We start from the raw sequence: 27,697 nt of genomic DNA on the forward strand, positions 1-27,697 counted from the left end.
TAAGCATAATTGTTTATAAACGAAATTACTTGCCTCTCCTTCTGTCCTGCCCTTATTAGGTATATGTCTTTTTGGATATTTACTTAGGTTTCTGTGGGTCTATGTGTATTAGTCTGAATATATGGATATGCCTGAGTATGTATTTTTTAAATAATGTAGAACTATAAAAATAAAATATCTAAACACTGAAGAGAACCAGATATCTGCATGAGAGAAGAAACATAGAACGCTGTGAAGAATAGCCATGTGTTAGGTTTAAATAAATCTCCAGTTATTGAAATGTAGGAGTCAGGTTAGTGTGTTCACTAGACATGGGTCCTTGATGAAAATGCCAGGGGGAAATTCACACCAACTTGTGAATTTGAAGCTTGTCGCTATGCGGCGTGCTACTACATTTAAAGTAATGGACTGAATTTTTTTATTTTTTATTTTTTTATTGACATATAGTTTTTACAATATTATATTAGTTTCAGATGTACAACGTAGTGATTCAAAATTTTTATTGATTATACTCTGTTTATAGTTATTATAAAATATTGGCTGTATTCGCCATGCTATACAATACATCCTTATGGCTTATTTATTTTATATACAGTAGTTTGTTAAAGTGATGGATTTTAGATCATTGATTAAGGTTCATAATAGCTGTACTTTTGTCTTTATAGTAATCCTTAGATTCTGTGTGTGTGTGTGTGTATATGTGTAGAAGTATGTGTATACATATATAGAAGTGTTTATATATGATTTGTAAGGGTCTTATGATGGCTAATAAGATATATATAAGAAAAATATATGTTCTATGATTTGGCAACCCCTGGGTTCTTTAAATGTGTGATTTCTATATTTTAATCCTTAACTGTTTACTAATTATATTTTGCTGATGGCTAAAGCCTTTAAAATGGCCTTCGGAACCTGTGTGCTGCTAGATTCATTTAAGAAGAAGCTTTTCTCAAGGCTTTGTCCTCAAACCTAAAGATGACACCAGAAAATAGGACCCAGAGGACATTTTAGAATCCAAAGCTACCCTAGATATCATTAACCGAAAGCTAGGTAAACGTTGTGAAGAGGATCTACATTTTAGCAGCACCCCTGACCCCACATATGAGTGCAGAGAGGGAGGCTCCAAGGAGGCCCGGGGCACGTTGCTGCCGGATGAGCATGTGAGCCGAGCAAAAGCCTGGCCACCTCCACCAACCATGCTCACCTCCAGGCATCAGCCTCCTCCCCGTCAGGAGGCTCACGGAGGTTAAGCTCCTTGTCTGCAGTTTTTTTTTTTTTTTGCGGTACGTGGACCTCTCACTGTTGTGGCCTCTCCCGTTGCAGAGCACAGGCTCCGGACGCGCAGGCTCAGTGGCCATGGCTCACGGGCCCAGCCGCTCTGCGGCATGTGGGATCTTCCCGGACCGGGGCACGAACCCGTGTCCCCTGCATCGGCAGGCGGACTCTCAACCACTGCGCCACCAGGGAAGCCCCTTGTCTGCAGTTTTACAGCACGTTAGTGACAGAGCAGAATTCGGTCTCTTGACTCCTAAGGCAGTATGTTTGGTCTTATACCATATCATGCTGCAATTCCATCATGATCATTTAAAAACAGTATTTCAATATTCACTGGATGTATTCTTAAAAACGAAAATATCACTTTCTGGAATTATAGTACAAGAGTATTAGCTCTGCGTTTTGGGATGATGGCATCAGTAGAACTGATTCATAGATGAATCTCCTCATTTTTTAAAGTATCCACAAGGTATTGGGCCCTACAACTTCCTTGAGCTTTCCAAATTTGCAGACTTACACACACATTCATGCTGCCCCTACCCACTGTTGGCCACATGCCCTTTCTTTAAACCCCCGCATGTCGTCAGTGAGACAATACAAGTATCTACCCATAACCAAAGATGTGCGGAGTTCTACAATGACCTGGATTATTAGGACAACCCAGAAACATCCGTAGCAGCAGCAACTTCAAAGTGAATTGAATAGATCATTTTTTTCTCCCTGGATTCATTTTCTTATTTATTTAATAAGTGTAAGTTAGAGTGAACCACATGTAGAGAATTGGGTCTTAGGGAACATGGGGGAGAGCAGAAAAGTTCTGTCCTTGAGTTAAAGTCTAAGTGAAGAGTTATCTTTCCCAGCCCTTGTACAGCCACATTCTATCCCAAGGCTATAATGTACACGTCTTCCCTCTGTACCCCCTGACTTACACTGTTCTATCTATGGCGGTCTCTTGCTGTTGACAAGGTCCACCCATCCTTCAAGGTCACTGTTATCTTCTTCATGAAAGTCTTGGAACCTTCATCTAGAGGCTGCCTGTCCATCCTCTAAGCTTCAGTTGAGGTAGCCTTATTTTATGGCTTCTGTATCTCCCCTCTAGATTAGAAATTCTCTGAGGGATTTATTCCGGGCGTTTATTTTTTTTTGTGCCTAGCACAGTGGTAGCTAGCGTCTCATTAAATGTCGAATGAATGAAAGTTTAGATAAGAAGAAATCATCGCAAGAAGGGTTGGACTATCATGCCTGGTTCGTGTTGACCGTTCTTTCTGATTTCCCACCCCAGGATGCCTTTGTTCCCTTCTGATGAACAATAACAGCAGAAATCACATTTCAGTAGAACACGTACGTGGTTAAATCATTTGGTATCATTTCAGTTTAGGGTCTACATTTTCACATGATTAAATTTCAATTCTCCTTAAGAGACTGGATTTTGTAACTTCTTTGCAATATGCCACACCTGCATTTTAGTTCACGTAATCCTTTGGCTAAAGGTATTTGTAACAGAAATGGCCCAGTTATCTCTCATCGATCGGCTTGGCTCTCTTGATATCTCAAGCTCTTACCCCCAAACTGTAGACAGTGATCATGGTTGTATAGTCACTATGAGTTCTCCTACATGCCAGCATAGAAGGCAAGTCGAACTCCCAGAAAAGTGAAATGAAATTAGGAATTGAAAAGTAAAGAAGTCCTAAGCCTTTAGTGTTTCATATTAGTGTGTCTTACAGTTCCTAGGGCTCAAGGTCCTGGCCATATGGTGGGCTGGCTTCTTTGCAGTGCAGGTCTGACCTGTCACTCTGTTGAGGTCTTTAATGGCGACGTTCTGCCTGAGGGCCCAGGGCCTCCCCATGGCTTCCTGAGGAAGTTGCTTCCTCTGCACCTCTTTTTTTTTTTTTTTTTTTTAATAGTTCAGACATCGGTTGCCTGTCTCTGGGTGCTAGGAAACACGTAGCTTGTCACAAATGTCCACTTCTTTTGATTCAGAGCATGGTGGTAGCAGTGGAGTAGGGAGACTGTGTTAGGAGATGTTGCTCAAGATAAGCACTGTTTTGAACTCAGTACTCTCTGGATGGGTGAGCCGCATCTAGAGGATAAAAAAGCTGACTCAGGCCCTTGGTGGATTGGGAAATTCATGTAACCTTAGGGGTGGGCATTCTGCGATTTTATTGAGTGATTATTTTTTGCCAGGCATTAATGTAAGAGAACAAGATAGTATAGTTACTCTTCACCAGGGGCTCACATTTTAGTGACATAGAGTCAGCGATTGGGTCAATAAGCATACATGTAAGGTAATTTCAGATAATAATAGAAACTTTGGGGAAATGAAATAGAGTAGTGGGAGAGAGAGCAGTGTAGGGAGGGAAGAAGCTAATTTTGGTTGGAAAGTTTGAAGAGCTTTGAAGATCTCTGAGGAACAGCATTTCTGGCCAAGGGGAAACTCAGGCAAAGGCTCTCAGGGAGCAGTGATGCGGTGTGTGCAGGGGACAGAAAGGTCAGGATAGGTAGAGCGGAGTGAAAAAGGGGAGCGGGCAGGGACTCGATTAAGGAGAGTCTTCAAGGCCCTGGTAAGGAGTGTGGGTTTTGTCCAGACCACAGTGGGGCGCTATTGAAGGATGTGAAGCAAGAGAATGACATTATCTTATTCACATGCTTTTAAGAACTCCTTTGGCTGCTGTGTGAAGCATGGATCATAAGGGGGCAGTGGTAGGAACAGGGTCGTCCTTTAGGAAGTGACTGCAGTAGCCCCAGAGGGAATGAAGGATGGTCGCATTCAGAACTCAGGTCAAATGTTGTCACCTCTGTCGGGCTTCTTCCAGCCCACCCAAGCTGAGTCTAAGGCTCCCACACCACCGTTGCACGTGGTGACAATTATTTGTGTACACGTCTGTCTCCTCCGTCAGAGTTTGAACTTTCAAAGTCTAGGGCCATGTTTTACTGACCTCTGTGTCCCTGTTGTCTTCTGTGGTGCCCACTGCTTGGTGACTTTCGGTTTGGTGATGAATGAATGAACCGGTGTTTGACTTCTTCAGGAAGTGTGACCCATTATTATCCTACCCTGAATATTTTTCTAGTACCTATTTGATTGGATTACTCTTAGCTGCCATTTATTGACTGTGTATCGTGTAGCAGGCATTTCTCACAACGGTTCTATGAGATGGGTAGCGTTGTTGTAAAAACCGAGGGTCCGAGAGGCTAGTAACTTGCTCAAGGTCCCACTTACACACCAGTGAGTCATAAATATAGGAATTAAGGCCAGATTCATGTAGCTGGAGGGTCCTGTGCACTCAACCACCAGGCACCCTCAGGAGGCTGCAGCGTACGTCCCGCTTGGCCCAGTTTCCTCCCATTTCAGACTTTCATTTGTGCAGCTCTTTACCATTTACAAACTAGTTTTACATAAAGTTCTCGTTAAAGCCTTAAAACAATTCTGTAAAGTACATATTTTATAGGTGGAGGAAATGGACTCTTCGAGGAATGAGCTGCTAAAGGCCTCTTGAGCTACTATAGTTGACTGTGAGTTCCAGACTCTTAGTGGGCAACCAGCCTCATGGCCATTGAGTCGGCCATGTTGCTGACTGTCTGAGTGGCACGTGTCCTAATGGACCAATATCTTTTTCTTTCTCCATCAGATATTATTTAGGATCCTCAGAGACGAAATGTTCATAAAAGGGATGTATTAGGAGTATCTGAATTAAGTTTTAAAATGCAATATAATTGCTTTTGCTAATTAAAGGACAGTTCTATATTAGCCTATATTCAAGGTCACCTTTTTAGGGATATCTTGAAAATCAACTTGCCAGGCATCATGTAGGATGATGATGATCTTATCAGCAGTTACCTCGCCCGAAGCGAAGTCGTTTCCGCCCAACTTCAGTCTGCTGCTGTGTCCCCTTGGCAAACATGCCCCTTTAAGCAATAAGAGGATCCTGGCCAGCTGGGCTTCAGCTGTGTATGTGTTTGGCTGTTTTAGCCCTCAGGCCGCTGTGCTTGCACGGAGACATTTACCAGCAAAGCCTTCTAGAAATAGGAAAGCACAGCTGAGCAGCCGTGTCCCAAACTACCGTCCTATTCAAGTGCCGAGTGACCCCGCAATTCTTTCGGGTGAAAGCAAGTGGGGAGGTGAAGCGGGCAAGGGTGGGTGGCGGTGGCTGTGAGTGTGAGGAGGATGAACCCACGAGGGGCACAGTGACTGTTACTGAGCAGGAAGGATGACTGCGGGTGCCTTCAGCGTGAGAAGAATTGTAGGATGTGGGGAGTGGGAGTCAAATGAGGTCCCCTGCTTTACGATCACTGTGGTCCTACTCACCTATAGGCATCCCCTGTCTTAAGGAACTGAAATCACCACACTCAAGGCAGGTGGTTGGAAGTTCTGTTCTTTCAGTTGGGTGGTGCTGTGTTTTCATTTCTGAAGTTACTGCAGAGTCTTGTCCTGTCTTCTTCCTTTGAGATCTTTTGGGCAGAATAACCAGGAAAATTTGCTGCTGCCACGCACACGTGTGAGCTGGAAAGCTCTTCAGAGGAGGTTGCTGGTTACAGTTCTTATGAAGAAATAGCACAAATCCTGTGTGTGAACACAATTTCACACCTCTTCAGCTCTGGCAGCCATCTGCTAAGGAAGAGTGGAGTTCAGGTCCGGCCTGGGCTGCTTTGAAGGATAAAGCTCAGTATGACCCTGTGAAGGGCTGGCTGTCAGTGTGCTGTGTGGTCACTGCAACTGTTGGCATCATTCGTAGATGAGCTCCTTAAAGGTCTCGGGACTTCTGTCGGCTGGAATTCCCTATTAACTGAAGATGTTCTGACTTTATTACTCTTTTGGAAAAACACAAGACGGGTAATGTTCCAAGAAAAATCAATTTCTTGAGTTCCAAAATCTTGTCTTCGTAATGTTCTCCTGTCTGGAATACAAGATGCTCAGTTAATATCGAATCATGATAAGGAGAATCGATCTCCTTCATGATGCCTCTTCTTGTCCTTCCCCAAGACTCTTCCATTTCTAGCCTGACCTAAGGACTCTGCCCAGAGGAAGTCTGGGTTTCGTTCTCTCATCCTTTTCCAAAGCATCATCTTTCTCTTTGTAGTTTTATATTTAGTTTGAGCTTTACGTATATGTATGTGTGTATATGTGTACACACATGTATGCGTGTCTTTACTAGTTGCCTAGGGACCCTTCTTGCCCCTTTTTACCTCTTGCTATGGATTCTGGGAAGAATGATCAGAATAGGAGTCGAACTTTGAATGAAATATTCAACCTCCAGGGCTACCCCAGGAGAGGGGCGAGTCAGGCATGCGGTTTGATATAGTGGATGCTCTAATGGTGTATTTTGATGCTGAATTGTGGATGGGCACCCAGGCCTTCAAACAGAGAGCTGGAGTTTATTGTACTATGTGGTATTAATAGCAGCAACATTATATTACAGATGTTATCAGTTTGAAAAGTATTTTCATTCCATTTTTTTCATTTTAATATATGCAGAAGTATTCCAGGAATAAAATTGTATGGCACTATTCCCAGTTAAGACCATCAGATTCTTTCCAGGGCTTTGTTTATTTTGATAAGGACTTGCTTTTTAACTGTTTAAAAACAGTTGGTTGTAACAGATTTCACAGAAGAGTCAGTAAGAGGACAGATTTCACAGAAGAGTCAGTATTGTGAACCCTGTTTAGCGAATAAGAAAACTTAGGCGGGCTTCCCTGGTGGCGCAGTGGTTGAGAGTCCGCCTGCCGATGCAGGGGACACGGGTTCGTGCCCCGGTCCGGGAAGATTCCACGTGCCGCGGGGCGGCTGGGCCCGTGAGCCATGGCCGCTGAGCCTGCGCGTCCGGAGCCTGTGCTCCGCAGCGGGAGAGGCCACAACAGTGAGAGGCCCGGGTACCGCAAAAAAAAAAAAAAAAAAAGAGAGAGAGAAAACTTAGGCACCAGGAGATTCTGGAACTCTCAGGGCTGAAATTAGAAATCAGTGTCCCGGGAAGGTGAAGTTTGACAAGGTGGTTTTAGGTGGGGAGGGTGTAGGGGAAAGGATTAGAAGAACAGTACACCTTTGGGGCTGTCAGCAAGGTGAGTGGGGGGAAAGGAAAAAGACTTTGAGCATCACTGAGGACCCAGGTAAGGACAGAGATGCTGGGAAGAGCCAGTCAGCAGTGATTGTCTCCTGAAGTGGTTGCAGCTTGTGGACAGAAGTGGGCTCTGCAGTGGTGGATGGTCAGTGGGAATGACAGTTTCTCTAGGACTCAGTAGGACTCAGTGCAAGTCAGGGAAACGAGGAAGATGTTGAGCCACTTACCAATGTGGAAGAAAGAATGTTCTGGAGATTGGTAGGTTAGGGTAAAGACAGAAGAACTTCTGAAGAGGAGTTGGCTCATCTTGTGACCTTGGAGAGTGAGCAACAGCTAAGCGGAAAGGTTAGGAGGAAGGACATGGGGAAATCCAAGCTTCAGTTCAGCTGGGAAGTAGGTGTCTCATGGAAAGGCTGAGGGTAGATGGGAGCTCTTGGCCATTCCTTAACCATTCCTCGTGTGACAGATGGAGGTCCCATGCCTTGTTCTGTCTTCTCCAGGGCTCTGGGCTGACCCTACCTCGAGAAAACACAACCCTCCAGCGCTGACCAGTGGGGCAGGGGTCCACTCATGCTCTGTTAATCCACCTCAAGATTGTGCTGACTTTTTGTCATCCCATCACACTGTGGCTTGCAGTCCATGAAAAACTCTGCTCTTGGGGCAGACGTCCCCTGTGCCGTCTTGGAGTTGACCAAATGCAGCGCTGTATTCTTGTTCTTTGTCGATTTCATTGTGTCACTTTCACCTCCTCCTTCCATCTTGTAGGGTTATTTTATAGCTCTGGTTCCTCATCCAGCATGTTGACTGTTTCTCCCAATTTTGTCTCATCTTGAAGCTTAGGAAGGTTGCTTTTCATTCTTAAAGGCTTTGCTGAAGATGCAGGACGTAACTAGGATTATCATGCCCTTGAATATGCCACTGTGTTCCTCTCTCGAAGCTGACCATGACCCGTATCAACAGCCACTTTCTGGTGGGCCTTTTAACTACCTGTACATCGCTTTAGAGGTAAGGTGTGTATCTTGCTGAGGCCAAGATTCACAGCAGACAAAGGAGCTTTCTTTTAACCTATTGCTCTCGTAATCCTAGGAAACAAGTTTTTAGTGAACCCATTCTGCTTTCTGATAGTCACTTTGGGCATCAAGTGTGAAGTGTTGATTATACACAGGCTTTTGAAAGGGACTCAGGTGTTTTTAGTGGTCTGCAATCAATGGCTCCAGAAAACTAGCTGCAATTTAGATTTTTATCGGAGGCAATGCCATTCTCAGGAAAGGTAAATGGGGAAAGAGATAAGAGTACTGTCTATCATGTAGTAAACTTTAAAGTCACTATCTTCAAATAATAACTGTCGTGTGGATGAGGAATCCCAGGCAGCGAAGCTACGATGAGGCGTGAGTGGAGTTCCAGGGAGACACGTTTTCCTTAATACAAGGAAGAACTTTGCAGACCCTGCTCTGTCAAAGAGAAGCCCTTTGTCTGCCAGTCTCCATACATTCTTGCAATATTGTGGGGTGTAATTCATCTTGGAGCAAGAACCTGAATTCATTTAAAGCAGTGGGTTGCTCTCTCGTATCTCCTCACGTCTCTTGGGCCTTAAATTCCTCTTAAGCATGTTTGTTCTGCTCATTCTATTTGAAGGTCGTTCTTCCTGATAGGGAAGATTAATTCAGAGTAGTGTTGGGTAATTTTCCTTTCTAACAATCATCAGTAAAAATGATGCCTGTTGTTCTCAAACTTCGGCGTGTATTAGCATCACCTGGGGAGCTTGTTCCATGTACAGATGCCCAGGCTTTACCCCTGAACCAGAAAGTATGAGGTGGAGGCTGCCCAGATCACAGCTGCAGGCCCAAGGCCCTTGATCGCAGGCTCACCCTGCCCACCCAGAGCCAATCTGGTCCAGCTGAGGCATCTCAGGACCTCAGCCCCCTGGTTGGACCATGTGCAGAGGCAGCTGAGTGCCTCAGGCTGCTTCCTGGTTCCCTGAGTGCAGCTCCTGGACTCCACCCTTGCATCTGTTTCAGCTGCTGTTTTCCCTACCCACCCTTCCCTGTGTGTGTCCTGGGCTGGACCTCTGCCCTGTTTCTATTATGATGCTGTCAGAGGGAGATTTTAAAAATGTGAATCTGATGATATCACCCCATACTTAAAAACACCCCCGTGACCTTCCGTTGCACTTTGGATAAAGACCAAAACCTCTCGCGTGACCCAGCAGGTTCTGCATAGCCTGGATCCTCCCTACCTGTTTTCCAGTCTCTTCTCACACTGTCTTGAACCTTTTGTCAGTTGTCCAACCACACTGGCTTTCTCAACTCTTCAAAAAAGCTCTGCTGCCTCCGTCCCAGGAACTTGATATATGCTGTTCGCTTTACCTAAAGCCCTCTTAACCCCACCTACATATCCACTGGACTTCTGCTTGCCCTTCTCTAATCATCTCATCGTTAGAGAAGCCTTCCCCAGCCTTGGCTGGAGTCCCCCACTGTACATTCTTATGATGCCAAGGACATCTCCTTTTTAGCACTTATCACAGTTATATGATTAGTTGATTAATGTCAGCATCTCCCACAAAACTGTAAACTCTATGAGGGCAGGCAGACTCTTTATTCACCATTAATATCTCTAGAACCTAGCAGAGTACCAGAGGAGGTACTCAATAGATATTTTTTGAACGAAGGAGTGGGAGCTAGTTCTTGGAACCATGGACAATACCATCATCCATCCGACAACAGGCTTCACCATGTCTGGGGACCTTCTGTAACATCCCGACTGCTATCATCTCACCCACTAGATGTTAATAGCCTGATTTGAACTTGAATTTCCTGCATCCACTTCAATACTGTGATTTGAACTAAGGTCACTTCCCCTGGCCAGCACCACATCCCAGTTATTTCTCAAATTCTGGTCCTACCTGTTTGTAGCTAGTTCCCTTCCCTCTGCTACCTTTACACTGAGGTCCCGGATGTGCCGAGGCTGAGGCCAGGTTAGGTGTGACATATGGTATAGCCTTTTGTTTCTTCTATTAGATTTTTCTAGGTAAATGGAGTAAGAGAATGTAAAAGTATTGTCTATCGTGTAGTAAGCTTTAAAGGCATTATCTTCAAATAATGTAATAACTGTCATGTGGACAAGGAATCCCAGGCAGCGAAGCTACAATGAGGAGTGAGTGGAGTTCCAGGGAGACATGTTTTCCTTAATACAAGGAAGAACTCTGCAGACTCTGCTCTGTCAGCGAGAAGCCCTAACTAAAAAGAAAATAAGAAAATTCCCTCATTTTCTGTAAGACAGTGATGAGTTCCTTCCAGTCCCAAATTGGTGGTACTGAGAAAAGGCACTTCTCATTACCTTGTCTTAACTTCGTTCTGGTTTTTCTTTTGACATTTTGTTAGGGGCTCTGACGTCTCAGGCTGTACCTGTCATTTCTCATTCTCTTCCCCACCATGGTCCCCTAGGATTTACTAAGTCCCCCTCCTCCCATTGTTTGTACTGACACATGACTCATCATGCCTGGTGCACCCTGCGTAGCATCCGGTTCTATCCGAACAGGTTGCTGCTTTTTTCTCAGGTTTCAGCCTTAAGCTCTGGAATCGGCTGGGCTGGTGGCCTGCCGAGCGATTCTGGTGGCCACTTTAGTCAGCTGGAGAGACCGTCTGGCTGGGGACAGGAGGGGAGTCAAAATCCCGCTCTCGGTGCCTTCTCTGCCGACGTGGGCCACAACGCTCTGTGATGGGACACACCGCGAGTGTCAGCCCCCATCAGTTCCTCTCCCAGCCGCCCCAGATCAGCTCAGGGCGGCCTTGGTCCTTGCTGTTGCAACTACCGACTCCAGAAAGGACTGAGGGTTGGGAGCCCAATTTTCCGAGTAGTTAGAATCATAGCATTTCATTGCTGGAAAACATCTTAGGGATAACCCATCCATTCTCATCTACACCTGACGACAGCGATACTCAGAGAAGGTGAACTATTGGTGCACAGCTGCACGGTTAGTGCCAGAGCCCCCCACCCAGCGCTCCCCCTGCACTTGGAAGTGCCTGTTTGTTTTCCGACGGTGTTCCCTCTTGGTCAGGAGAACGGGAAGTGAGCGGGAAAGCTCATTCTAAAACTCCAGTCTAGTTAGCAGGGTTATTAGAGAAGACATAGAATTTAAGATTTAGCATTTAGTGTAAATGTTTGGAAATGGGAATTCACGGAGGTAAGAATGTGAGTATATTTGTCTTATGAATGACAGTAATATGACAGAAATAGTCTAGGATAGGAAATTGTAAAGCTGCCTCTCTCCATTGAGATGATTGACTTTGACCCTGGTTTCAAGGGAGAGGCATAATCTTCAACTAGGAGAACTGTCTGTGCAGTTCATTTTAAGTACCCCAGTTTTCTCATGAAATATTGGAGGTTTGCGCAGCCCGAGTTGAGTGCTGAGGAGGGGGAAATGGGTGGAGGAGAAGCGGTGGGAATGTGATGCTCTCTGAATGGACTGGGCTCCCCAGATACAGCAGGTGCTCACTGGGGCGCACATGGCAGAAATCACCGGCCCCTGTCCTGCCACATTACACAGCAGCCCACTGGCAGCACAGACAGGAAGCAGTCGCTTGTGTGCTGGTTCAGGCTTGGCCCCTGTTGACTTGTTTCCTCCCGTGTCTGCGTGAAGTTCAACACCGTGTCCAAGGTGTGCCCTGTTGCGAGCGGTTCTTAGGAAAGCAGCCCTTCATTCACACCCACAGACGTCTAACCAGAGTGTTTACCAAAGGGGGCTCGTTAATAGCAACCACTGAGTTTCCACGTGTATCTTTCCCTGGGCTTTTCTAAAGCTGTCTGCCCACTCTGCTCTCCCCACTCAAACTTCTTCATTAAGAGACTTCTCCCTGTTCTCCTGGAGTCAGTTCCTTTTCCTACGGTGCCTTTTTTTCTAACCATCTGTCTCTTTATTCCTCTCTTATTATGACCCCAAGTGTTCAGAGTTCAAGTAGCCAGACATGAAATTTAGCTTCTCAGTCATTTGAAAGCCTGGATACTCTTAGAGCCCATGACTCTTTACAAATCATTTTAGGAAATGCATGGCCCTGCTTCCTTTTCCCCATATCCGTTATTGAACTTCAGAAGCTGTGGTCCAACTCAAAGGAGAGAGCTTGCTTTCCTCATATCCACGGTTTAGATAAATGGTTGTCTCCATTTATTGCCTGATGCAAAGACCACTTAAGACGTGTGAACCACTTCTCCCCCAAGTAGCATCAATTTTTGAGCATCTCCTGGGAATGTTGCCTCCTGTACTTCTATGTTTTGGGGTCTATAGAATGGAAAGCGGATGGCTCAATCTCCAAGTAGCCTAAGCTGAAGGAACACCACCCTAGAAGGAGATCTTACAAAATTCACACTGATATTGGTGTCCTGTGGTTCATGTCTATCTTTAGAGCTTTTTGAAAAACACAGGGACATACTTTGAACATTTTTAAGTTACTTGTTTTATATCTGTTAGTCTTACTTTCCCCACCTGCATGTATAAGCTTTTGCATGGCAAGAAATGTCTTTTGTTACTTATCTATCCCTTAGGCCATTGCACTGCCATGTAGGCGTACAGAAGCTGTTCGTCACCATAAAGATGGATGGTTTGCTGACTCACCAGAATAGCATGTAAAAACTGCCCCCCCCACCCCAAAAGCCCTGTTAAGGTGGCAGTAATGACGATTGGTACTCTGTAGGTGAAAAAGGGATAGCTAAATAAGAACCTTGCCCTCAACTTTAGTGCGTTGGGAGAGAAAGTGCAAAGTGTATATGGGCCCCTGGACTTCTGGTGTCTTTTTTTTTTTTTAATTAAAAACATTTTTTTAAGCTTTTATACAATATTTAAAGGTTACTTTCCATTTCCAGTTAGTACAGAATATTAGCTGTATTCCCCTTGTGATACAAAACATCCTTGAGCCTGTCTTACACCCAGTAGTTTGTGCCTCTCTGGTGTCTTTTTAAAATTTGTCCAACAGACATTGCCTTAGTTGGAACAAATGCTGAAGGGATTCTTTTTGTCAAGTGACTGGCTCCTCTTTATTTAACCTGAGCTCTTGGTAGCTAGATTTGGTCTACAGTTTCTTGTGGAATTGTACAGCTGTAAGTCTGAGGTGTCCAGTCACTAGCCTGACCTCGGAAGCCTGGTGGCGGTTCCTATCACGGGTTCCCAGTTAGACTGGAGACTGTTTTCTCCTCGGTGTCGTCCCCAGTGCCTCCAGGAGCTCTGCCCTGCCCTAGGTCTTCTGCTTCTTTCTCTTCTCTCGCATTGAGTCATTGTGATTAGTCACATCCTGCTGTGAGCACAGCAGCCCATTGTATAGGGAAGACCTGATCTTCTCTCTCAAGTTTATGTTACAGGTCATACTTGATTATGACTTCCCTTTAAACTCCCCCCTCCCCTTTGTTAGGTGAAAGGAGAGAAGTTTGGGGAGAAATAGGGGTGGAGTCCTATTAAAACGCCCCTGTGCTGTTTAGTATTTCAGGTTTCCCAAGCACAAAAGAGTATGTGCCCGTAAAAAAACCAACACCCAGGGTTTTGTTTCTAAATTGTCATATCTATATAAAAACTCCTGTCAATGCTTTGAATTTCTAGAATATAGTAATAAAAGTAATATTGTTGCTGTTTCCGAAGATTGCCATAGGAAAATAACGAATTATCGTTTTTAAAGCACCCTAAGACGATTTCAAGTTCAACAGCAGTTTTCTTGTCTTTTGGGAATGTCTGTGAAATAGAGTTCAGTTATTTTCTGAAAACTTGTGGGTGCTCATAGGTAATCTCTGGTCACCCAGGATGTAGTATCAAGGCGATGATTGGCACCTCAAACCTCTGAGACCCAAAAAATCAAGGATATTCTTGTTTATGTTGGAGTGGAAGGACAGGGTACTTCCCTCCATGTTTCTGCAGACTCAAAAGGACGAAACATTCAGTACAACTCTGCATGGGGTATAGGAAAGGAATATGTTCTACTAGCGCTGTGGGGCCTGAGGTTGATGAAGACGGTTTCTTGTTTGTTAATGGTTAATTAGTAGGTTTGTCTCAGAGCTAGGCCCTATACTCACTCTTCCCTATTAGTAACCTTAGGATGGACCGGTGGTGCCTAAAAACATCTGTCACCTGCTCTGACTCATCCAGGTTCAGAGTGAATCTCAGAAGTCTCAGGTTTCTTCAGGAAGTTGAGTTCAGAAATCGTTTATGAGATCAGGTTAAGGTGACTTTTCTCTATTGTAAGCATTAATAATTGTCCACAACAAAGCAAATATGATGTAATCATATATTTATGATAGGATTACATTTTCTTAGTGATTGGACGTTTTATTGCTATTTTATAGCCTTTTTTTTTTCTTTTCCCCCCACTAAAAGTTTGAAAAAAGTTGAAGCATACAGTATTAGAAAACACACTAAACAGATTAGGATTTCTTGGTCTGGGAGAAGCTTAAGACTAAGAAGGAACACGATTCAGGTTAAATGATTGTAAAAGGTATCAAAGCGACCGGTGCAGATATGGTTTCCAAATGGCAGACTTCAAAACTACAGGAAGCTTTCTAAAAATGGCCCTTTGCTAGAAATAAGAGGTTATGGGCTGGAAACATAAATACAGAATGAAGGCTCAGTAAAGTAGATGCTTTAACAGTGGTGAACATTTATTGGGTTCTTTCCATGTGCTAAGCTCTTTCCTACATTACCTCATTTAATCTTCAAAACAAATTTAAGAGGGAGCTCTTCTTATTTATTCCCATTATACACATTAGGCACCTTGAAGTTAGACAGGTTATGTAATTCGTCCAGTATCACACAGGCCAGATGCTGCGGAGCTGGGATTGTTGAGGCCTCATTCACAGGGTATTAGAGAAGCCCTGGGGTGCTTGGAGACCAGTATTATTATTATTTTTTAAAGAAGCCCTGTATGGCAGTTCTTGTGTTTTATTTTTCTTTAGTAACTCTCTCTCCTTAAGTAGGTCATTATCATAGAATCTTAGGACAGTGAACTTGGAAGAGAGATTGGCTGGCCTGCAGCCTGTCCTCTGAGAAAGAAAAAAAAAGAGAGATCGAGATCTTCTCACTTGTTTAGGGCTAGTGAGAAGTTCTTTTTGCTAATCTTGGATATCTTCAGGAAGGACCTCCGCTCAAAGGAAAGCTATCCTTTGATACACTGTTCTAGTATATATTCCAGCAGTCAGGAAGTTTATGTCAAAGCTAAAACGTCACCAATAACAAGTTCTTTTGTAGCCTAAGGGGAAGTTAGAGAAGGACTAATTACTACTTCATTATAAAATTCTATTATTCACTCCAGCCACCCTGGGAGGTTCATGCAATGGTTATTTATTGAGCACCTACTATGAGCCAGGCATTATACTGAATTGTGCTGAGTCTGATCTTGGAAATCTTCGAGACTTAACACGAGACAACCCAACCACCCTGGATAGTTTAGAGTCAGACTTTTAATTTTTTTGAATAATGATAATTAGCCACTTGCTGTATGTTATTTAATCCTTACGACACGCTCTGAGATAGTATCCCATTTTACAGATGAGGAAATTAAAGCTCAGCAACATTAAGAAACACCCCATGAAACACAGTAGGGCCTTGGCCACGTGATATGAGCTCCTAGAGAGAATAATAATCATTTTCATATAGTACTTTACAAAAGGCTTTTACTTGTATTATTTCACCTAGTTCTGTAAACAAAAATGATAGTAGTTATAATTATACTCACTTTACAGATAGCAATAATCATATCTATTTATTATATGTGCCGAGAGTGTCAGATAACTTAGAAGTTAGGCCTTAGAAGAACTCGGCCTTAAAGAAGGCCTAGTTCCTGTAATGCTCACAAGAGCCCTAATAAGTGTCATGATTCCCATTTTACAGATGAGCCATTGAGGCCCCCAAAGTTTAAGTGACTTGCTCAGCAAAGTGGGGAGCTGTGATTCAAGCCTAGGCTTGTCTGTCCAGCCAGCACACGTGAGCACTTTGCTATGTTCACTTTACCATGTTATGCTGCTTCATTTTCCAGATGAGGAAACTGAGGTTCAGAGAGTTAGCTAATACAGCTGAGGTCATCCAGCTCACAGATAGCAGAGCTGGGACTCCAACTCAGATCCTCTCATCAGAAAGCCCCCTTCTTTCCCCCTGTACTGGCCTGCCTCTCAGCTTAAGGAGAAATGAAAGGCTGTATCTTACATCCAAGCTAAGTTCCCTGATTCCTTCGTGATATTTCTAAATGTCAGTGATTTTAGTCATTCTTTAGATTTCTTTGTATTTTCCCCCCACTTGCAGGCAGAGAGCCCAATACTGCTGGCAACATGTTATAGTAGAGGGATGGAGATAGAGGTTAGACTGCTTGCTCAGGGAGTCATCTGGTGATGTTAGACTAGAACTCAAATCCAAATTTGAGTCCCGTGTGCCCTGCTCATTTTGCTACGTGGTTCTTGTCCTTTTTGTCTATTGAAAATAGTGCTTGAGAGAAGGCCTTATTACTTTTGTGAGATTGCTTTCTGGTGCTGTAAGGAATGCATCTTTTTCCATCTGAAGATCATTTACCGTTTATCTGAATAGTGAATTACATTAATGGTTAAAGCAAGGAAGTATGGCTATATCAGATATATAACAAGGACCACTCACTCAGATTTGAAATGTTGCCGATCTATACAATGTCAGCCTTGAACATTTTAAAGCACAAAAGTTCATTACGTTAATGATCAAGCATACTTTACATTTCCGAAGGAAAATTTTCTGTTAACCATTTACAGTGCTATACTTTTATTCAAATTGCAAACTCAGGTAAATATTCCTTAAAATTGAGTTGGATGAAATTTTCCTATACATCTGTTGATACAGTAACATTAGATAAATGTCCAGATGTATTTAATTATTTTGACTCAAGGGAAGTATGTCCTATTTAGATAGTCTTTAAATAAAATATTTCTGAATGGAGCAAATAAACAAGAAATAGCTGAAACTAAATGGCTTTGTACAGAAAAACTGAGAGGCTTTAAAGAGGCATCATCTCAGGAAAACCCATGTGTTGTTACACGCACTTTTATTTGTAGCAATAAACCTGAATTGACTTAAATATATTTATAGTTTTTAAAAATTGAGCTTTTCCTTTTCAGAGGCTCATAGGTGATATAGGAATAATTTAAAATTAGACCTATTCCAAATGTATTTACTCCAGTTCAGATGTGTTTTAACCATGGAACTATCCTCGTGTCACCAAGAGTTTTTCTAAAAGACAAGAATTAATACTTACTGAGTGCTTCCCATGCTAGCCCTCTCCACATAGTTTTCTCATGCAATTCCCACATCCCTGTGATTCGTATATTATTACTCCCCCACCCCCTTTTACAGATTAGGAAACTGAGGTTCAGAGTCACTGAGTAATTAACCCAAGATCGCACAGCTAGAAAATAGAAGTCTCAGAACTTGAACCTAATTCTGCACATTCCAAAGTCCATGGCTATTCTAATATACAAAGCTGTCTTGAGAACAGCCTGGTATATGAGAGTGTTTAAAATTTTTAAAATGTGAAGTTAGAAAAAAAAATGATAAGAGAAATTTGCTTATGATTCTGTTTATACCTCCAAGAAACTCCATAAAGATAAATCAAAAGATATTGCTAATTCTCAGCAGGTCACTCTAACCAGTTGGTAGCCCATTATTTTTATCGTTATAGTGACTGTAGGTAACACTAGGCCGCATTCCAAACATGTGACATCTTTGAAACAGATTCCAATAGGATTGAAGACATTTCCCTGTTGTGTTTTGGATCATTTTCTTACTGTCAGAAGCTCATGTGCTTAACATTGAAACTGGATGGTGATGAAGCTTTTCAGTTCTTAGTTGGCTTTGAAATTAAGTTTTGTTTTTTCTTAAAGGTTATTTTCTGGTGTAGCTTTAGCATGAGAATAACATAACTGGCTCCCCTCTTTCCTCTTCTCCTTACATGCTGCCCCTTCTGTGCTCATCTCTACCCCAGCCTCCTAAACCCCAGACTGGAAAGGGCACCCCCTCGGTATGCCTGGAAAGAAAGCGAACCATGCTAAAATCATGGAATCATTTACAAACCAAAAAGCACGGCTGAAAGATAGTGGCTGGAAGTGTAGCAGTAAAAGGCACAGTCTACCTGCTCTTTAATCAAATAAATCGTTCCCAAATTTTCTAACTTTTTAAAAAAGAGATAAGTAATACCTATTCATTGGAGTAATATTAAAAAACATACAGGAAATACAGAAAATAAATAAAATGGAATTCAACTTTGTGACGATAACCAAAGCAGATTGTTTTCTTAAATGACAGGCTTTCCAAATAGAAATATTTACGTGTGAGAGAGACAAATAGTCCTTACACACGATCCATTTTGTTACTTTCATAAAGACGCGAAGTCTAGAAAGCTCTGTGCCCTAGGGGGCCTGCAAGGGTGGAGTTGTGGGAAATAGACCGTCCTTGTATATTCTGATTTTCCCCTGCTTTATCCTTTCTGAGTCTGGGGTTGTGTGTTCGAAGGCCACAGCGGCTAGTGTGCTAAAGATGTTTCTTCTTTGCCCAGATCCCAGGCAGACGCAGTCTTCCCCGCCGTGGTCCTACGACCAGTCCTACCCCTCGTACCTGAGCCAGATGACGCCCCCGTCCATTCACTCCACCACCCCGCTGTCCTCCACCCGGGGCACCGGGCTGCCTGCCATCACCGACGTGCCCAGGCGCATTTCAGGTAAAGACCACACTTGAACTCAAAACCCACTCCGGTGCAGGGGTGGGGTTGGGACTGCGGGATGAGCCCAGCTGTCTCAGCTACACTCACAGTAACTCTCCATCAGAGGCATGTGGACAAGGGTCTGACAGCTGCAAACCAGGTCTTCTGAATTATGGGGCTACTGAGTGCTTGAACTTAAACTGAAGTCGAGAGACTGAAAGTCCACCAGAGATGGCATCCTTGTCTAAGATGACACTCAGTGCCCTCCCAGTTTCAGTCCCACTGAATTGCATGCCCTTTGGTTGGCTCTGTCTCCTAACTGGGGCCTTCTCCTGAGGGTCTTGTACCAGGCCTTTCTCTGCTTGTGTTCCTTTCTGTTCCTAACATCTGCCTGAAAGCCAAATTACAGCCTGAGGGCACAGCCCTCCGTTTCTAGAGGCTCTTAAATCCCAGGAGTCCCAGGTAGCCAGTTCTGAGAGAGAGCGCCTGCAAACTTCAGATCCTTGCCAGACATGTGTCACTCCAAGTGCAGGGGGGCTGTAAGAGTCTTAAAAGGCCACGTATGGCCTCTGAGCGGCCAGCTCAAGACCGAGGCAGCCTCTCCACGAATCACACAGCTCACTGCTGTTGCTGTCAACGTGGCAGCCCCGGGGCTCACACACCCCCTCTTCCAAAGGCACCACAAAATTCTGTGACTCATGGTGGCAGCGTGTGTGATCAACATCCTGGCTGCCCCTCTCTCTCATGGAGAATTCATCCCAGGGAGCCAGAGAGTATCCACGAAGATGTCAGACTGACAAGTGGAGGAAAGTTAAAGGCTCTTGGCCAACCATATGAGTCCTGTGAATAAGAAAAAAAAAATCTGTCATCCACCCCTTGACATCCAGACTGCAGCCCTGCCCCCCTCAGTACAGAAGCAGCCCCCCAGAGACACACACAGTTGGATCCTCTATTTGTCAGACACTCTTCTCAGCGTTCGGGCGCCATGCACCTGTTTGACTCCTGGCCAGGTTAATGCCTTTCTTTCTTTGTCTTTGTGTTTCTGTCTCTGTTTTCTCTCCCTCTCTCATTTTCTGCAAAGCTCGAAGCCGGTACTCACTCCGCTGAGTTGCACCACTGGCAAGCTGACGGGCCGCCAGCAGGCTTGCAGGTTGTGACTAGCTCAGACTCCTTTATTTCTTTCAACTTGGGAGGAGGGAAGGCTTTGTTTCTCAAGCAAATAGCAGGAAAGGGCTCTCTGGTCCTAATGCCTTCACATTTTCTGCCACAGACGGACTCCCATAGGGGTGAGTAGGGAAAGAAGGGGTGGGGGAGGGAAACCTCAAGAGTCTTTGGAAAACCACGTGACCACTTTTCATTCCGACCGCTGTTCTTATTGTCATGAATCACATGGTATTTGTTGGGGAAGTGTGCAGAGTATAGAATTTTAGCGATCATTTCCCTTGACTGGAATGACTCCCTCCCATTGGCAAACATCAGTTAACGACACAGGAAAGGATGAGGAAGGTACGGGGGCGGGTAACCAGGGCTGACGCGGGATCGTAGGTATAGTGTTGGGTGGTGGGTGTTGAGTTAGTTCTGGTCATGCCTTCTGTAGTTTAGACTGAGTCCGTTTTGTCTTACACGGGGCCAAGGTGACACGTTGCCGGGACAGATTTGTGCAAACTTGGTTTCTGTTTAGGGTCCTCTGGGGCTTCCGTCTGTCCCACCCTCTGTGGCTGAAACAGATTTTGCTGTTTGTCCTCTGGCAGTACCTGGAGGGAAAAAAAAAAAAAAAAAAAAACCTCAGGGAGTGGTCACAGCCTTAGAGACACTTATCTCCAGCATTTTCTCGCTGAGGTGTATTCGCATGTGAATTCAGTGGGAAAACCGTTGAAAGTAACACTGAAGATGGCATTTTATCACTTACATGTGTGATACGGAGCAGCCAGATTATTTGGAGGCAATGTACTGATAATTAATTGAAACATTTCCATAAACGAACACAACACAGCTTTTCTCATTTCACAGAGGAGACAGAAACTGGTTAATTACCCAGCCGTATATTGATCTGAGGCCAATGGTGGGAACGGGCCTCTGCTTTAAACTAGTTTGAGACTGAGTTTAGTCCAGTTTTTTTTCCTCCCACCCCAAACATCTCTATGAGTTGTTCCTGGCAAAGTAACATGGTGCCAGGGTGGGAGGTTCTGTATAAACATTAAAGCGAAGAGAACAGAAAATCCTTCTTGTCAGCAGTAGGGAATCAGGAAGAAAGAACTAGAAGTGGACTGTAAGGGAACTAGAGGAGCCTTGCTTTTTCTGACCTTGCTCTTGGGTGTGGGCCTGTGTCTGCAGCCCAGGGCGCTGCCTGGTGGACTAGGGGACCAAATCATCTGGAGTGAGCCCCATTTTCAGTTCCCTGGGGACTGGTCCTAGGACACTTCTTGGAGAGGAGCCTGTCTCATAAGTTCTCAGGTACCAAGTTGCGTACTTTCTTCTTCTTATTCCCCTCAATATCTAAAGGTATCCCTAAGTTCCAGGATGCTATGTCTCTGCAACACGGACAGCTAAAATATTAACCTCTGTCTCCATCTCCAAGTAGCTCTGTGTTCACTTTTTAAGATGCTTTCCAGAACAGTTCCTGTTTCTCTGTGTAGAGACATCAGTTCTCATCTCGCTATATGAAGGGATACACAAAACATTCTCATATGATCTTGGGTGAGAAAGAATAAAATTCCTCACTTATACAGTAGGGTTGGAGGTTCAGACCCGGGTTTGAATTCTAACTCACACATATATCAGGCAAGTTTCTTACATCTCAGAAACTTAGTTTTATTATTTGTCAAACAGGGATATAATATTTATCTCTTGGGGTTACTGTGAGGATTAAATGAGATGCTTAGTGTAAAGTGCTTAGGGCAGGCCTGACACACAATATGTGCTAAACAGATTGTAGCTGAGATTATGAAGCTAACATTGTTTTGTAAAAATTGTATGTCTGTATATAATTTGCAGGCAAGTCCTGGTTTAAATGAATCAGTAGGTAAAAATCTAAACTTTTAGAGGGATTATTTGCTTTCTAAAATGGATGGCTACAGAGTATATTTAAAACAAAAATCACCATGAGATATTTAAACAAGTTAATACTCATATGGCATTCATAAAGCACTTAACACAGTGCCTAACACATAGAAGTACTCAATAAATGTTTGTCATTATTATTATTATTCCATAGACTTATAAATTTTTATAGAGCTAAAAGCAGTTGGGAGCCATTCACAAAAACTCAATAAAGCGCTAAGAGAATATAACTATTCAGTTATAGTGTCAGAAAATAGAAGATGTTAAATTACACTTAGATGTAACTAGGCATGCTAAGGTTCTTTTCCAAGGAGTTATAGGAATAAAGGGGACCAGAAAGATCTTTCAGAAAGAAATATTCCTAAAGAAATTCCATTTCATCCTAAAAGACCATTGCAAAGAAAGACCATGATTTAATCTGTTTAAAGGCCTTCAGAGAATCCATTTTTACAACTTCTTTTTTTGTTATCCTTTCTTCTGAGTAATTTTTCAAGTGCGGCTACAAATGCTCAAACTTAATGAATTATGATAATGACAGTGGTATTATACCACATAGCTCCTGTAGTCTCCCTCAAATTCTTTACGGAAGCAAGGAGTAAATAAAATAAGATGATAAAGATACATCACTAACATTCTCTACTTTATCGCAAAGAAAGATACAAACCCAGATATCTTGAAGTTCACGGGGGCAGTACAAAGATTCAGAAAATATTTCCTTAACCTTGAGTAGCCTTCAATAGTATAACAAGAGCAATAGCGGCGGTTATAAGTTATGGCTGAACAGTAAATTATCGTCGTCTGGTTGACTAATAGGGCCTACCTTATTGTATTGAGTTTAGTTCATATCCAGCCGAATTATAAAAATCGAGCAGAAACCAGTCTAGAGATACCTAGTGCAGCAGAAGCCCTGTAGGGGTTGGTTCCCCTCCCCACCCTACTTACTGTGGTAAAGTACGGCCTTATCACATAATAATCTGTATTTAAGTGGCACCCCCCAATCCCCAGAGATTTTATACATTATCTCATTTCATCTTATATGATCCTAAAAGAAGATTCACTACACAGAGGTAGCCAAAGTTATTTCTCACTGATTCTGTTAAAGAGCAAGGTGTGTGGCAAGACAAGCACGGAACCTTGACAACAAACCAAGCCATTGCATGGCTTCATCATTATAATATTATCACCCATGGCATTTTTGATGTTCAAAGCACTTGTGGGGCTTAACACAAAGATGATAATTACTTTTCTGGAGCTCATTAAAAAATAGTACGTAGATAAATAATTACTGACTTTCAAAATGCAGTTTATGTAATTATACTCTTAGGAAAGGAAGCACAGCTGTTTATTGAGTCTTACTCTTTGACTGGTGGGTAAGAGTGTGAGCTATTGTTAGCCTCCTAGCGGAGACTGTACCTTGGGTTGGTTATTCACTGCAAAAAACTCCTCCTCGCCCCACCCATCTGAGTGAAGTATCTTAGATTAACCTACGTCTGTACCACTCTTTGGCATACACGAGGTGGGAGGGGTTTATACAGGCATTTTTCTGCAGTCTTGGTCATTGTGCCCATGGACCTCTCTGATCCTTTCTGGAGGTCTCTTAGTGTGGTAGGATACATGAATTAGAGATGCAAGGTCATACACATTGGCTGCCTCAGGTACCCTGGGAGAGTGGATGATTTTTCTCTGCAATTGTAGGATCATTTTACATGAGACAGAGTTAAGAACTGTAATCTTTTTGAAGTTTTTTTTTTTTCCTGTTTAAGCAAATAGTCTTGAATTCCTTCTTTCAAGATATTTAAATATCGACGAATTCCACTTAACTGTACAGGACTATTAAAGATGTCTCAATTTTTATGACTCTTAGTCGCTCAACTATAATATTTCCAAAGGGCAGCAGAGAGTAGGGATTAATCTAATAAACAAAGTTCCTAAAAATTATTTTATTACTACCACAAAATCTAGAAACTGCAGTGGAAAAACTCCATTTGCTCACTCAAGGTCTATCGGGAGGATTGTTTCATGTCATTTCAAAGCCGGAGGTGTTTGATGTAGTTCATTTTTGAAATGTCGCGTATAGCTGAGTTTCTGGCAGCTCCCCTGGTTGAGGGTTTGGAAGCAGCAGCTTCAGTAATGTTTCAAGTGTATGTGGACATTAATTTTAGCAGGGCCACTCAACTCACAGAGGGAGTGATGCCTTAAGAGAGGTAAAAAGGAAAACTCCAGCAATTAATACTAATAAACCAGAAAGTTAAAGCAACTATAATAAAACACTAGACCATCCACTCTTTTTACTGTAGAACCCTTCCTTTCTTAAGACCCACCTATTTGGTAGACACACCTCTGCCATCGCAGCCATGGGCAAGTAATTAAGTCTAATAGGAGCCACTCTTATTTTGAAGACGTTCTCTGTTTAAAGCCACAGAGGGGGAAGTTATTAAATTTAATGGACCCTAAACAAAGGCAAGCCCTGTGTTACCAATTGAACATTCCATATTCTTCCCTATAACATTGACTGTGATCGGTTGGGTTCTTTTTGCATTCCGTAAGTTGCAATTCATCTCGCTTTCTTTAGAAATGGGCTATTTTCTGACATGAGCAGAGGATATTTTTTAGCTTACTGCTGTAGGCCCGGTTTTCCAGGGCCTCCCTGGACCTCAGTTGAGCATAACTTTTGAGTTACTGGTGCTGAGGTTGCAAGAAGTGGTTTCCATTCCTACGACATCAGTGGGGGATAGTTGGCCCAGCTCACAAAGTTGACTAAACTTGGTTGTATGACTAGTTACTGCTACTTGTAGCTAGACTGAGCTACCGAAGCACAGAATGAAACCTGTGTACACGGTTCGACTCTGACTTTATACGTGGTTCTTGTCAGTTGTTTCTATGACGATTTATTTTTGATACATGTACAACCACCCACATATGGAGAAAAGCCTCAGTAATGAAAGCAATCATGCTTATGCAGGGAGGGCAAAGACATGGTGACACATTTTATTGAAAGGTTTGCTCTAATCCCTTTCTTTTCATAGAAGAAAGCTTGGGAGCTTGAACCTAACTTCGCCCAAAGTATTAAAGTTAATTTTTGAATGACACAGTGGCTTCTGTGGTTCGCTGTGATCTGAGAAGTGGGTGGAGACGGTTGAACTAAGGAAACCTGAGTTTTAGTTTCACTGTCACTAAAGACTCTTTGCACTGTTCTCAGGTATGTCAGTTAATTTATTGTGCCTCAATGGTCCTGTGTAAGTGAATTACTCAAAATTGCCCACCTACGTGTCTCAGAGGTTCTGCAGGGAGTACGATCATGTCTGTCCAGGGATTTGTTGTTCTTAGGACTTCTGGTAAAGAAAGCTTGCCTGACCTGATAAATGCTAGTGGAAGAACTAAGTTATGTCATTAGCTTCAAAAGAGTAGGAACATACTATCATATATATTTGTTTTTAAATGAATGCTCTATTTTTTAGAGCAGTTTCAGATTTACAGAAAAATTGAGCGTAAGGTGCAGAGTTCCTATCTCTCTCCCCCACACCATCCCCACTGGCCACTTTTTCATATTATTAACATCTTGCATTTGTGTGGTACAATTGATGAACCAATATTGATGTGTTATCATTAACTAAAGTCCATAGTTTACAGTAGGGTTCACTCTCAGTGTTGTGTGCTCCTGTGGATTTTGCCAAATGCATAGTGCCATGTAGCCACCGTTTCAGAATCACAGAGAAGAGTTTCATTGCCCTAAAAAAATCTCCTGTGCTCCACCTACATCTCCTTCCCCAACTGCCCCCCAGCCCCTGGCAACCACTGATCTCTTTCCTGTCTCTATATTTTTGCCTTTTCCGGAATATCATATAATTGGCCTTTTCAGGATGTAGCCTTTTCAGACTGGCTTCTTTGACTTGGCAGTGTGCATTTAAGATTCCTCTGTATCTTTTCATGGCTAGATAGCTCATTTCTTTTTCCTACTGAATGGTATTCCATTGTAAGGATGTTATTAAATTTTAAAAAACATCCAGACTCTTCTCCCTGCACCTCTGAATACTACCACCCCCATTTCCTTTTGTTACTGACTTAGTGATATTTCTTTTTAGAAAGCATTTCATGCATTCCTACCTGGGGGAACAAGTCCTCTGTCTCAGCAACTGTCCCCAAATGGTCCAGATTATGGTTTTCCTTATCTTTGGCCCATTTTAAAAATATATATATATATATTCATTTTATTTATTTATATTTTGTGCTGCATCGGGTTGCAGCACGCTGCTCAGGCTCTTCGTTGTGGCACGCGGGCTTCTCTCTAGTTGTGGCATGCGTATTTTCTCTCCCTAGTTGTGGCACAAGGGCTCCAGGGCGCATGAGCTCTCTAGTTGAGGCGGCTTAGTTGCCCCGCGGCATGTGGGATCTCAGTTCCCTGACCAGGGATCAAACCCACGTGCCCTGCATTGTAAGGTGGGTTCTTTACCACTGGACCACCAGGAAAGTCCCTGGCCCGTATTTTATTTTATTTTATGTTTAAAATTTATTTATTATTATTTTTTGCGATACGCGGGCCTCTCACCGTTGTGGCCTCTCCCGTTGCGGAGCACAGGCTCCGGACGCGCAGGCTCAGCGGCCGTGGCTCACGGGCCCAGCCGCCCCGCGGCATGTGGGATCTTCCCGGACCGAGGCACGAACCCGTGTCCCCTGCATCGGCAGGCGGACTCTCAACCACTGTGCCACCAGGGAAGCCCCTTGGCCCATATTTTAATTAAAATTTTTTTCTTTGGTTTTGCCCATAGAAACATTTACCTTTAGGTGGTCGTTCCCATCAATTCAAGTACAGCACAGACCCAAGCTAAAAAATACCGATCCATTTATGTTATGGATTGATAGCTGCCTCCACAAATACTCAACTCTTCCAGGTAAAGGATGCTCCTTTTCTTCTAAGAATGCCTGGCATTCCTCAAGTATGCTGTGCTGCCTCATACTTACGGGCCAGCCCATTTCTCTGCATTGGCTGGACAGGGCCCGACTGATCCTTCTTCAGGCATCCTTTTCCCAACCACCGCTTTCCTCCAAGTGAATCACTCTCTCCTCCATTTCTCGTCTCTGTACTTTAGGCACATCTCTAATGTGTATGTATTTTCCTTTAGTAGTAATTTCATTATATGCCTTTCCCCTTTCGTAGAAGATAGGCTTCTCCAAGGACAGGACTGTGTCTCACACATCCTTGCACAGGATATTGGTGCATAGTAGGTGCTCAGTGAATGTTTAATGGAAAAACTATTAGTGGAAAAGACAAGAGAAAAAAAAAAGGAAGACTGGCATGTAGGAAAAAATGAAAGAAGAAAGGGGAAAAGGAGAACGAAGATTTTATTCACCTGGGAAAACAAATAAAGGACAAAACAAGAGAAACTTTTATGACTGATAAGGACAGGAAATAGCACAGTAAGAGTGTGCATGAGCAGTGTATATTTTTATTTCCCAGTCTCTTTGCAATGTGTTTCACATTTAGAACACATATCAAGACTGCATCTGTTTCCAGTACTTGCTGCTAACAGTTAGTAATCATGCCAAAACATACTTTAGATCCAGCTTGAAACCAAATGATCAAATAGAGTTTTTGATTTCTAATTTAGAGTCTGACATTAATTATAGCCGTCA

General features: G+C 43.2%; 1 protein-coding gene across 5 annotated transcripts in view; it reads left to right on the forward strand.

Moving 5' to 3' along the window:
• Positions 1 to 27,697, forward strand: part of RUNX2 (RUNX family transcription factor 2) — a 220,623-nt gene that overhangs the window by 71,127 nt on the left and 121,799 nt on the right. For all 5 annotated transcript variants that reach the window (XM_033423884.2, XM_033423887.2, XM_033423885.2 and 2 more), the window contains one exon: positions 18,863 to 19,024. In XM_033423884.2, coding sequence (XP_033279775.2) covers positions 18,863 to 19,024 — 162 coding nt within the window. The remainder of the gene's footprint in view (positions 1 to 18,862; positions 19,025 to 27,697) is intronic.

This window comes from Orcinus orca, chromosome 10 (genome assembly GCF_937001465.1).
Source record: "Orcinus orca chromosome 10, mOrcOrc1.1, whole genome shotgun sequence".
Classification (NCBI taxonomy): domain Eukaryota; kingdom Metazoa; phylum Chordata; class Mammalia; order Artiodactyla; family Delphinidae; genus Orcinus; species Orcinus orca.